Source organism: Merops nubicus, unplaced genomic scaffold, assembly GCF_000691845.1.
Source record: "Merops nubicus isolate BGI_N331 unplaced genomic scaffold, ASM69184v1 scaffold19323, whole genome shotgun sequence".
NCBI classification, from domain to species: Eukaryota; Metazoa; Chordata; class Aves; order Coraciiformes; family Meropidae; genus Merops; species Merops nubicus.
In genome coordinates, this window is record NW_008601571.1 from 34,149 (window position 1) to 46,650 (window position 12,502).

The 12,502-nt window shown below is 39.0% G+C and overlaps 1 protein-coding gene across 1 annotated transcript in view; it reads left to right on the forward strand.

The window, feature by feature from the left end:
• Positions 1–11,731, forward strand: part of DYNC1H1 (dynein, cytoplasmic 1, heavy chain 1) — a 44,132-nt gene extending 32,401 nt beyond the window's left edge. Inside the window, exons 58-78 of the mRNA XM_008938035.1 lie at positions 320–466; positions 561–711; positions 920–1,173; positions 1,331–1,465; positions 1,565–1,659; positions 1,756–1,930; positions 3,402–3,477; positions 4,615–4,775; positions 5,040–5,151; positions 5,234–5,294; positions 5,687–5,810; positions 6,148–6,261; positions 6,522–6,692; positions 6,894–7,111; positions 7,305–7,408; positions 7,783–7,994; positions 8,861–9,014; positions 9,787–9,929; positions 10,305–10,473; positions 10,837–10,964; positions 11,400–11,731. Coding sequence (XP_008936283.1) covers positions 320–466; positions 561–711; positions 920–1,173; positions 1,331–1,465; positions 1,565–1,659; positions 1,756–1,930; positions 3,402–3,477; positions 4,615–4,775; positions 5,040–5,151; positions 5,234–5,294; positions 5,687–5,810; positions 6,148–6,261; positions 6,522–6,692; positions 6,894–7,111; positions 7,305–7,408; positions 7,783–7,994; positions 8,861–9,014; positions 9,787–9,929; positions 10,305–10,473; positions 10,837–10,964; positions 11,400–11,528 — 3,033 coding nt within the window. The 3' untranslated portion in view covers positions 11,529–11,731. The remainder of the gene's footprint in view (positions 1–319; positions 467–560; positions 712–919; positions 1,174–1,330; positions 1,466–1,564; positions 1,660–1,755; positions 1,931–3,401; positions 3,478–4,614; positions 4,776–5,039; positions 5,152–5,233; positions 5,295–5,686; positions 5,811–6,147; positions 6,262–6,521; positions 6,693–6,893; positions 7,112–7,304; positions 7,409–7,782; positions 7,995–8,860; positions 9,015–9,786; positions 9,930–10,304; positions 10,474–10,836; positions 10,965–11,399) is intronic.
• Positions 11,732–12,502: the final 771 nt, after the last annotated feature.

The window sequence follows — 12,502 nt, forward strand, 5'->3', positions numbered from 1 at the left end:
CTTAGTATGAAAATGGGAAACAGAGGATTAGCTCACAGGTGAGATTAGTATCTGTTGCTTGTGCTGCTTAAAATAGGGTTTATTATGCATTAGAACTAAAGGTCACGACCATTAATAATAATCACCTTCTGAGATTTGTATGGCAACAGCCTAAATTCTGTTTGTGTAGCTCAACCACAAATCTAAAGTGGAAATACTTTCTGAATGTGATCTCTATTCCAAAGCAACTGCAAATAGATTTGTAGAACTTTAAGCCCCAGGATTTTTAGTTTGAAATGCTTGCAAGCAACGGAATCTTTTAACACATCTCTGCTTCTAGGATGTGGAGAGCTATGATCCAGTTCTGAACCCTGTTCTGAATCGTGAAGTGCGTAGAACTGGTGGCAGAGTTCTGATTACTCTGGGAGACCAAGATATTGATTTGTCACCATCCTTCGTTATTTTCCTCTCCACCAGGGATCCAACAGTAAGTTTTTTTAAAAAAAAAAAAAAAGGGGTCTTCTGTTTGTAGAAATGGTATGTCAGAGAGCTAATAAAGTTCTTCATGCTTCCTGTGATAGGTTGAATTCCCACCAGACCTCTGCTCTCGTGTTACGTTTGTGAACTTTACAGTAACTCGCAGCAGCTTACAGAGCCAGTGTCTGAATGAAGTCCTGAAAGCTGAAAGACCAGATGTTGATGAAAAACGCTCTGACCTCCTTAAGCTTCAGGGTATGCTTACCAAACTTAAAGTAACTTTCTCCTGTTCTAAAACAAAACAGTGGTTTTAATATGGCTGTAGATATACTCATTGAAATATCTTTATAGCTGATAATGTTGCTTTTTCAGGAAATCCAATGGCAAAGTGTACACAATTCATATAATTCTTCAAAACTAACACATTTATATTACATGTAACCTACCTTTTCTTCTAATTAAGGTGAGTTTCAGTTGCGCTTGCGTCAGTTAGAAAAATCCCTGCTACAAGCACTTAATGAAGTGAAGGGACGTATCCTGGATGATGACACCATCATTACTACTCTTGAGAACCTGAAGAAGGAAGCAGCAGAGGTCACCAGAAAAGTAGAAGAGACTGATATTGTCATGCAAGAAGTGGAGACTGTTTCTCAGCAGTACTTGCCTCTCTCTACAGCGTGCAGCAGTATCTACTTCACTATGGAGTCACTGAAACAGGTCAGATGAGTTGTTCTTCCTACCAGAAGTTTCATGTATTTACTGTTTGAACCAAATAGGTTTTGCCTTAGCTGTGATATTGCAGTTTGATAGGCATAAGCCATTGACTATCAAAGAGCAGGACTTGAGTGAGAAAAACCAAACTTTTGTCTTTCAGATACATTTCCTCTACCAGTACTCCCTCCAGTTTTTCTTGGACATCTATCACAATGTCTTGTATGAGAACCCAAATCTGAAGGGAATTACAGACCATACTCACCGTCTCTCAATCATCACAAAGGATCTCTTCCAGGTTCATTTTTTTAATTAGTAACTGTAATGTTTTTAATCATTTTTGAAGTGTCAGAGTTTAAGGCCTCTTGCACTACTAACTCCACTGTTTTGTTGGTAGGTGGCTTTCAACAGAGTGGCACGTGGCATGCTGCATCAGGATCATATAACATTTGCTATGTTGCTGGCCCGGATTAAACTGAAAGGCACTATTGGGTAAATACTTGTTTTCTTACTTCATTCACTTGAGCTGAAAAAGGGAAGGATGTCTTGAAGGCATCTAGCCAAGGTCTTCTTTTCCCTTAACCTTAGAGAGCCTACATACGATGCAGAATTCCAGCACTTCTTGAGAGGGAAGGAGATTGTACTAAACACTGCATCTCTCCCCAAAATCAATGGCTTGACTGTGGAGCAGACAGAAGCAATGATGAGGTTGAGCTGCCTTCCTGCGTTTAAGGACATTGTTTCAAAAGTTCAAGCTGATGAGGTAAGTGGCTAGGGTTTGTTTCTGCAGTAAACTATCTGGTTAAGCTTTTCAGGTGTCTGCTTTAAGAACTTCATGCTTGTAAGTAAGCTCTCCTAGTATGAGAAGGAAAGCCTTACAGATTAACTAGTTGTAGTTGTGGAAATTAGTATTTGTACTTCATTTGTAGTCCAGCTGTAAAACTTGAGCTGTAAATACCAGCATTGTTCATCACTCAGCCTTAGAAGCATCTTCATCATTCATCTGACTTTGAGCTCAGCGTTGGTTCCTGTGGTAGCAGGAAGTGTGACACTGTGTCTTCTGCTGCATTGCTGTTGTGTGGTAATTCTGCAATAGAGGGGAGCAGCCCTAGCCACACGTAACATCATTATGGGGGGCTCTTGGACATTACTGTTTGGAATAAATCTGGATAGTGCTCAGCTGATGAACACTTTACTCCTTCTCCTGACCTAAGTGTTCTAAGAATACATCTGTGTCCTGACTCTAAAACTGGTGTGTTCTAAAAGATGTCCATACCTTAACTAGTACCCATTTGGTTGCCCTGCCTAGTTTTTATATTAAAAGTTTAATTCTCTTTATTCTGTTTCATTTTGCTCAAGCTGTTTAACCTGAGGTAAAATAATATATAGCTTGGCCTGAGACTTGGTAGAGATCTGTAGAATCAGGGGTGCTGGAGGCAATGCAGAATTAGGGGATATCAATTAAATTATTGGACACCCCTAAAGAAAGCATAGTAGACAAAGCATAATTTGAGTTTTACATGTGGATTTTTGCTTAAAAAAAAAAAAAAAACAAACAACAGAACTTGGAAAGATTAACTGAAGAAAAATTAGTCGAAAACTTACTAAATGTGCTGGACAAACTGTAGTCTTGCTCAGGAAAACATTCCGAGCATTTATATATGAAACACTGAAACAATGTGTATCTAGAAGACTTGGAAAAGACCAAACTATGTTGAATGTTGGACAATATTTGGGGATAAGTTTAATGTTTGACTTAATTTTATTAATATAATAGTACTTCTGTTTAACTAACAGTGCTAGCCCTGTCTTGTTTTTAAAGACTTATTTGTTGATAGAAACTCAGATGCTTCATCTGATACTCAATATAAATTTTTATTCTAATGATAGATGACAGGATATGAGCATTAAATGGGAAGAATCCTGTCAACTTGTGCATTTCATTGTTTAAGTATTTAGCTACTTATTAGACTTTTTAAAGATCTGTTGCAAATCCAAGGCTAGCATAGTCTGGATTGTACCAAGATCAACCCTACGCTACCAATACTTGTCTCCTACTGGAAGTTGGTACATAGCAGAACACTTCTTCAGTACGTTAAATTCCAGATTTTAATAGTGAGATTGAAATATCTGTTGCATCATGAATAGGACCTGCACCTTGAAGTAGATGTTTTTGGTGCCATGAAACTCCTCCTCAGTTTTGGAGTTTTTTTTTCCATTTTCTTTCAATACAGCAATTCTGTATCTGGCTGGATAGCAGTTCACCAGAGCAAACTGTGCCATACCTTTGGACTGAAGAAAAACCTGCAAGTAAGTTAAGTTGCACTATTGTCCACACCAATCCTACTGTACTAATCTAAGTAGAACTACTATGATTTTAAAGCAATTCTAAAGTAGAACTTTAATTTGGATCTTAATGCCTAAGAAAATCATAAACTTGGGATTGTGCAGGAACCTCAGGTCTGGTGAATTTAGTTTTGTTATTTTGCTTGATTGTTTTTTTAAAAACCAAACTTTTGTAAGCAATAGCTACTACATTTGGTTCCTGCACTTGAACCCATGATGTAGTCCTCCACTAGGGATGAAATTGACTTCTACAATCTCATTAGATTACATAATAGTTTGGATTAACCTTAGTCATTGCAAATCTGGAGGCAGCTTAATACTCTAAAAAGATCCAAGACAGGATTTCCTGAGGACAGGACTGGCCTACTAGACAGTTTCCTCTTGTAGTTGTATCTAAGCATGAAGTCTTAATTCTTGCTGCCTTGGTGCTAATTTGTTAAGAGTTAGAACTCAAGGATAACTGATGCCCGTCAGTTCCTCCACTATCTGAAAGGTAACATTAGGAAACGTTTGCTGTGATCATTCAGGGCTCATTCCTGTTGGCTTTCTAAATTAAGCCAACATGCTAAATTAAGGATTTTAAGTATGTGTTTACTTACCATAAAGCTGCTTGACCATGAACTGAAGCAACTCTGGGTTATCTATTCTATCCATGCTAGACAAATAAATAATCTGTCATTCTGTTAGACTTTATTATTGAACAAGTTAAAAGGTCTGTTGTCCCTGGAAGTTAAAATCACTTCATGGCAGTACTTCTAGCCTGTAGATTCTGTAAACCGGTGACATTTCAGTAGAATCCAAAAGCAGTTTGTCAAGGTAGGCTTTTAAAGGGCTCACAACATGAGCAATTGAGCAGGTAATTAAAATGTTGCCAAAAACAAACCAACTGAAGATGCATGGTAAGTTTCTTTTAACTGTCAAAGTGGAGACAGAATATAAGCATTCCTTTAAAATGTTGCAACAGGCCTTTCAAAAGGATAATTAACTTTGTAAATGTCTACTCTTCAGAACAAGATGGGAAAAATTTAATGGAGATTTGGAGAGGAAGATGTTGAGGATGGTTTTCTTACCCATCCATCTAATCCTGTCTCCTCTTTTCAGCTCCTATTGGACAGGCCATTCATCGCTTGCTTCTGATCCAGGCCTTCCGTCCAGATCGTTTGCTGGCAATGGCACATACCTTTGTTTCAACAAATCTTGGAGAGTCTTTCATGTCCATTATGGAGCAGCCTTTAGATCTGACACACATCGTAGATACAGAGGTAACTCACCTGGTTTTGAAAGGGTAAAATCCTGAGGTAAATCTGAGTGCCACCTTGCATGAGTTCCATAGTGAGTAAAGCTGTCCACTGGAACATTTCTTCCACTTATCCCTGTGGTATGAGGAGTGGATTTGTCAATGTAAAGCTAAGAGTAACATCTAATGTTTTTAGCTGACCAAAGGGGAGAAAAAGTAAGTTTACTGCATTCTAGTATTCATGTAGTGACTGTTTCATACATCTCCTTTTAAATGTCTTGGCCAACAGGTGAAGCCTAATACTCCCGTGCTGATGTGTTCAGTGCCTGGTTATGATGCCAGTGGTCATGTTGAAGACCTTGCAGCTGAGCAGAATACACAGATTACTTCTATTGCTATTGGTAAGAACATGCCCTGTTTCATCATCTAAGCGTAAATGAAACCAGTACCAGTAAGAGCTTTAGCAACCCTTCTGTCTTTTAGGTTCTGCTGAAGGGTTTAACCAAGCAGATAAAGCAATAAACACAGCCGTGAAATCTGGAAGGTACGTTCTATCTCGTTTTTAGCTAGAATACTGCCTAACAGAACTGTAAATGGGGGGAAGGAGGAAGTAATCTACTGGCTACATAGATAAAAACTGTCAGTAAAAAAAAAAAAAGGTAAAAGGGACTGTCTTCTGAACTGAAATTTGCAATAACTCAAGTACAGCTGTTCACAACTTCTATTTGATTTAAGTATTTTCAAGAGGAGTAGTTGTATCTGCAAAACAGGAAAGTTGGCCCATTTACAGTAACAGTAACTTATTCTGTGTAGAAGACAAGTTTAAAAGAGGGAGGAAAATCTGTAGTGTTAATGTCATACTCTGTTATTAGTGATTTTAGCCAGGATCCATAAGCTGTACATTAAAAGCACTTATTCTGTCTCAAAACTTCACAGATGGGTAATGCTGAAGAACGTACACCTGGCTCCTGGCTGGCTTATGCAACTAGAAAAGAAGCTACATTCCCTACAACCCCATGCTTGCTTCAGGCTTTTCCTTACCATGGAGATTAATCCAAAGGTAATATTGATTGGAAATTTGATTCTCTCCTCTCTCTTGGCTTGTAGAGCCAAGTGTGCTATCCATGAAAAGATTACTCATGACTGCCTTTATGCAATGAAGAAAAGAAAATACGTCCCTATCAGAGTAGTTACTAAGCCTTGGTTCCTGATAACTTAATTCTAGCTGAAAACTTCATACCATTCCTTTTGCTACCTCCACTACCCTGAAAGAAAGGCATGACTTCACTGTGTGTGGTCACAGTGAGGTTTTGAAGCTAATGCAAGTTGTGCTGTTAGAGGGATTTAATTTAGTGAAGGCTAAGGGACCTGGATTTGAGTTTATTAATCTTTTCTAGGTCCCAGTGAATTTGTTACGTGCTGGCCGAATCTTCGTGTTTGAACCTCCTCCTGGTGTAAAGGCAAACATGCTGAGGACTTTCAGTAGCATTCCAGTTTCTAGAATGTGCAAGGTAAGACTGCAGTTTGCATAGATGGAATTTCATCTTCTTACCTTTGGTGATAAAACCTCAGCTTCTAAGATGTACACAGAAGTTTTTTTTTTTCTCACAGGAGTAAAGTAGTAGTTGCTTCTTCTGTTGTTAGAATGTATTCTGGTTTTGTATCAATGTAGCATTAAACCTGGTATTTTCCAGCCTTTTAGCAGGCTGTGATTTTTATCAATTCACTTGAGTAATAGTTGCATTTTTATTTTTTCCTCTGCACTTCCTAGTCTCCAAATGAGCGTGCTCGGTTATACTTCCTCCTTGCCTGGTTCCATGCCATTATCCAAGAGCGCTTGCGCTATGCTCCGTTGGGTTGGTCCAAGAAGTATGAATTTGGAGAATCTGATCTGAGATCTGCCTGTGACACAGTAGATACATGGTTGGACGACACAGCAAAGGCAAGTAGTATTGTGCACAAGTATGCTTAAATTACTTAAGATCTTCAGTAAAACAGTCCATTTGGGAAACATTTTGTAAGTTAAATGAGTAGGCACAAATAACCTGATGGCAATTTAACTTCGTTCTTGAATTTGCTTATTTGAACAGAGGAGATGTGGAAAGGACTGTTTCCTGCTAATTATGCTGCATTTTACTTACAGGGTCGCCAGAACATTTCACCTGATAAGATCCCCTGGTCTGCACTGAAGACACTGATGGCACAGTCTATCTATGGGGGTCGTATCGACAATGAATTTGATCAGCGCTTGTTAAACACCTTCTTGGAACGTCTGTTCACTACTTTAAGTTTTGATAGTGAATTCAAATTGGCTTGCAAAGTTGATGGACACAAAGATATTCAGATGCCAGATGGAATCAGGTATAATTTTTTTTTCTTTATCCTGATCTGTATAGCTCCTCTTTTTTTTAAATTTAAAAAAAAAAAAGAGAAACCTCTAACCTGTATCTCTGTGCTGGAATTCAGCTATATAAATGTTTGTCTCAGGCAAAAAATTACCTTGCCATGCTAATAGAGGAAGCCTTCTAATTAATATTAAAACTCTGACTTACAGGCGTGAAGAGTTTGTCCAGTGGGTTGAGATGCTGCCAGATACACAAACGCCATCATGGCTGGGCCTGCCAAATAATGCTGAGAAAGTTCTTCTCACCACACAAGGTAAAACTAGAATGATGTCTTGCATAGATAAGCCACATTTTCAACTAAAAAGCAGAAGAGAAATATAAGTCCTGCTGAGGAGTTGATAGCTTTCATCTCTTCCCTCAACATAGTTGTTTTAAATTCTGCAAGGTGAGACACTTGAGTAGTCCAGGAGCTTGTGAGTTAAAAAAAATTGTTAGATTCAGCCTTCCAGATTCAAGCTCCCATCTTGATTCTGGGAAGCTTTATTGTCAGCTATGGAGCCATCTACAGCTAGGCAGTGATGAATCTTGGGTCTAGACTAGGGAAAAGGAAAAGTCTAGTTCTTGCGTGTAGTAGGATGTTTCCATCTTGATGCCACTGCTTCTCTGACAGCATATTTTCTATTTTAGGCATTGATATGATCAGTAAAATGCTGAAAATGCAGATGCTGGAGGATGAAGATGATCTAGCTTATGCAGAAACTGAGAAGAAGACAAGAACTGATTCTACATCAGATGGTCGTCCGGCCTGGATGAGAACCCTGCATACCACAGCCTCTAACTGGCTTCACCTTATCCCACAGACTCTAAACCACCTGAAGCGGACTGTGGAAAACATTAAGGTAAGAACTAAATTTTAACTAGAGTGGGCATAGGAAGTGCACAAGTCCTGGTGCACTGGAATAAGTGCATTGTGGTTTGCAAATACCAACTAAGCTGTTGGGGGGGTCAGTGGACCTTGTACCAGTGCTGATTCTGACTGCCACAGTGGTTTAGTGCCCTGCTGGGTTTCCTGAAATGCTCCCAAAAGTTAGTTTATGTCTTCTGGGGATTATTGCAAGAAATACAATGACAAACTGTCTATCAAGGGTACAGCTTCTGACAGTTCTCTTTGGACACAAGTGCTTCCAGTCATACTTGTAGCACACTCACTGCTATTAATGATGTTGCCTTTAGAGACAGTGCGTACTAATTACTGCTAAAATTTAGTGATGGTCAGTGAGGAGAGATAAGGCAGCAGCTTCCACTAACTGGGAACAGAAATTTCAAGGGCTGGAGGAAACTTTTGAGATCTGGACAGTAATACCCTAAGCTCGAACTCAGGAATAAGCTCCCCAGTTAACTGAATGTGCCCATGATTGCCTAACTACTTGCAAAGACTTACTCTATGGTAGTAGGTGAGAAATTTTTTAAAAGAAAAAACTCTGATTTAAAGAAATACAGAGTTGATTGGAAGGAGCTGCAGCAGGCAGTCTACATTAATTGTTCAACTAAAAAGTTTACTGTGTTGCTTCTCCAAGGGAGAAGAGTGTGTTGGTTGTAAGAGTCTCTGCAATCACTTTCTCCACCGTAGACCGTGTCTTCATGTTTAATGCTTGTAGTCACGGTGTCACTGGTCAGTCCGTCCAGGATTTTGGGGTTGCTTTTTGTAGCAGTTCTCCAGCAAGAACTTTGATCTGCAACTTACTTTCAATATTTTGACAATCAGGATCCTTTGTTCCGGTTCTTTGAGAGAGAGGTGAAAATGGGAGCTAAACTGCTTCAGGATGTTCGTCAGGACCTTGCAGATGTGGTTCAAGTGTGTGAAGGAAAAAAGAAACAAACCAACTATTTGCGTACACTTATAAATGAACTGGTGAAAGGTATGGTAATGCAGATTGGCATGTCCCAGTACTCTCTTTGCCTCTTGCACCTTGTAGTTAGAGACTGTTACACTCAGCAGCTTAAAGAAAAAATGGCGGCAAAATTGGGTTTGACTTTACCATTTGACACAAGCAATATCTCTGAGTCGAGCATAAAATTCTACATGGTTTGATCTGGTAGCTAATAGTAGACTTTTTTTTTACAGTTTATATCAGCAGCATAATTTCTAAGTTGAAATTCTTTCAGTCTTTGAATTGTGACAGAACAAAGTTGTTTATACCACGAAGGGAGTAATAGTGCTCCTATAAAATCTCCTGGAAAATATTCAAGTTCTTTAAACTTCTATTTCAAGATGGCACATAAATGGGGAATTTTCACACATCCTGCTCCTAGCAATACATGAAGATCTGCTGTCTGCCTGCCTTGAACAAAAGCATTTCTTGAAACACAGATACTTGACCTCCTCTATTTTTTCTAAAGAACTTAAATCTTCAAAAACTTGAAAATAAATTACTGCTGCATATAGCTGTGTGTAACTGAAGTTGATGTTGAAAAGTTTCTGTAACTGGATGATGTTTTTAAATGAGCAGTGGACCTGGAGGCCATTTGCTTTGTAATCTTTGAAAATGCTTTCACTTACTGAAGAGCCTTTCAAGACAGAGCTTGATATCCTGGTCCAAGTCTTAAATGGCTTTCGGGAGAAGTGTCAGAACAGTGTGTAATTTCAGCTTGTAGGCAAACAAAACTTAATTCTGATCCCATTTTTCCTAGGTATTTTGCCTCGTAGCTGGTCTCATTACACGGTGCCGGCTGGCATGACGGTGATTCAGTGGGTGTCGGACTTCAGCGAGCGCATTAAGCAGCTGCAGAATATCTCCCAGGCAGCTGCTTCTGGTGGAGCAAAAGAACTGAAGGTACCCCATCCTGACTTCTTCTAGGGGTTGTTGGTGGAGCTGTGTAACTACTTCACAAAGTCATGACATCAAGGCTTCTAAATAGTTCCTCAGGCAAAACAGCTTCAGTCAATGTTCTCTGAAGTGTGCTTGTAAATACTGTTGAATATCTCTTGACCTCCAAATGGTAAAGTTCAGCAGAATACAAATCGAAGGGAAACCTCATGTTTTAAAATGACAAAAGATGTAGCCTTAGAGGAAAAAGCAGTTTAGGAGTTTCACAATGTCAAGTAGCAGCAGGAAAATTTTCATGTAAAGAGGTTGCTGAAGTAATGTTTATGATAATTAATACTGCAGCTGGTAATGCTTTTTTAAAATTTCTTCCCCCTCAAATAGAACATCCACGTGTGCCTTGGCGGCCTGTTTGTACCAGAGGCATACATCACTGCTACAAGACAGTATGTTGCCCAAGCAAATAGTTGGTCCCTTGAAGAACTCTGTCTTGAGGTCAACGTTACAACCACCCAGAATGCAGTACTGGATGCATGCAGTTTTGGAGTCACAGGTAAATGTGTCAGAAAGAAAGAGTCCTTGCTCTGAAATATTTTCAGGAGCTTCTGGTATTCTATGGGCTATATCACATGAAAAAGATCATATCATTGCAAAAGGTAACACAAACTTTCTGAAGTTATTTCAAGAATAGTTTGATATTAGTAGGGAAGTAATTATAATGCTAATAAACCTCAAGACTCAGGTCAGTATATATTTAAGTGGTATTAGATTGTGTATCTGCTACAACCTCTTTATTTTGCAGTGTGAAATGCTTACCTTTCATTTACTGGACTTAGCCCTTATATCATACACAGGAAGACAATCTTTGCATGGGTGAAAGATCTTAGAACTCTGTAAAGTGTATTTCCATTTACAGGCCTGAAGCTCCAGGGAGCTACGTGCAGCAACAACAAGCTGTCGCTTTCAAACGCCATTTCCACCGTGCTGCCCATTACGCAGCTCCGCTGGATCAAGCAGACAAATGCTGACAAAAAAGCAAATGTTGTAAGTATCAATAAAAAGAGTTTGAAAAATAACTCTCGTAATTAGGTATACCTAGCAATAGTTTTCCTGAAGCTTTATGGATATTTTCATCATGCACCACAGATCAAATTATTCTTTTCTAATACTCTGTGTCAGCTGGTGCCTAAATTTTGGGCTAGCAGCATACTGTTGCTTAGGTCTTTCCTTTGATAGTTAGTTAGGTAATAAGGTGAGGCATCCAAAAATACTAATGCTGTTCAGGCCAAAACTTGAACTTGTACTTACTTATATAGAAAGCTGTGCTTTCAGTGATTTTATTGGGCCTTTTCTCATATTTTGAGTATTGAATTATCTGAGACTAAATTCCCATCTCGTAAGTACCAGTAGTATTATAGAAGCTTCTTATACTCTTCAACTACCTTACATAACTTGTTCTATGCTCATGTTTTTCCCTAGGTTACTTTACCAGTTTATCTGAACTTCACTCGTGCTGATCTGATTTTCACAGTTGACTTTGAAATAGCTACTAAGGAAGACCCCCGTAGCTTCTATGAACGTGGTGTTGCAGTTCTCTGCACTGAGTGAAAAAACTTGTTTTGACTGGTTAATGTAATCGTAATTGTCTTCTATGTAGTATTCACCTGTACCTTTGTAACGTGGTTAGGTTGTCTAGTGGGTTTGTGTTAAGTGGACTAGAAAGAAAAGTGGCAGTGCAACTGGAAAGCTGATAGGCTGGATTTATTTGAAGGAATATTGGATGAGATTTGTAGATGTTCTAGTTGGTGGATCATGCTATATGAAATAAAATCTGTAGCAAGACTCTTGACTCTGTTTCTGGAAATAAAATTCTTACAGTGATTCTTTTTTTGTCTGGAACCTGTACCTGTGATCTTTTCAGAGAATAACAAGTCAATGTTCAAGTACATTATTGACCTTCACAGACCTCCTGTGGCAGCTGGTTCAGCTAACCCCCAGTAGCAAGAACCTTGGGATTTAAGTCTTCAGTGCAGTAGGACACAAAGTCTGACATTATCTGCTATGACCCTGATGCCTTTGCATTAATTACTTGTAATAAACGCTCTTACTTGAAGTAACCTGCATTTATACAGCTGCTGAGATGCATTCAGAAGCTGGAGTATCCTAAACAAGACTTGCTTGTCCTGTTGACCACAGGGACTCCTCTTAAGCTGCTTTTATGATTTCGTGTTTCATTAAGCCCAGGAGGATAGCAGTAAATGTTTAAACACGGAGTTACAATATTATGTCAGAGATTCACATGTGGTCAGCTGTTACCAAATTAGGGGAGCTGAGAGGTCCTGCAAATTGGTTGGGTTGGTTTTTTATGGTTTAGGTATTCTCTGAATACCTAAATGTAAAATACCTGATGTTCTAAATTCATTGGGCAAGTATTTCTACTCTTCCAACACTCCTGTCAGAGCAACTAACTCTAATAGTGGCTAATAGCAAGTGTTCAAAGAATACAGGTGCCTAGCTTTTCAGTCTCAAACTTCAGGAGCTCACTTCTTCCTTCCAGTGATTTCTCTGATGAAAGCAACGAC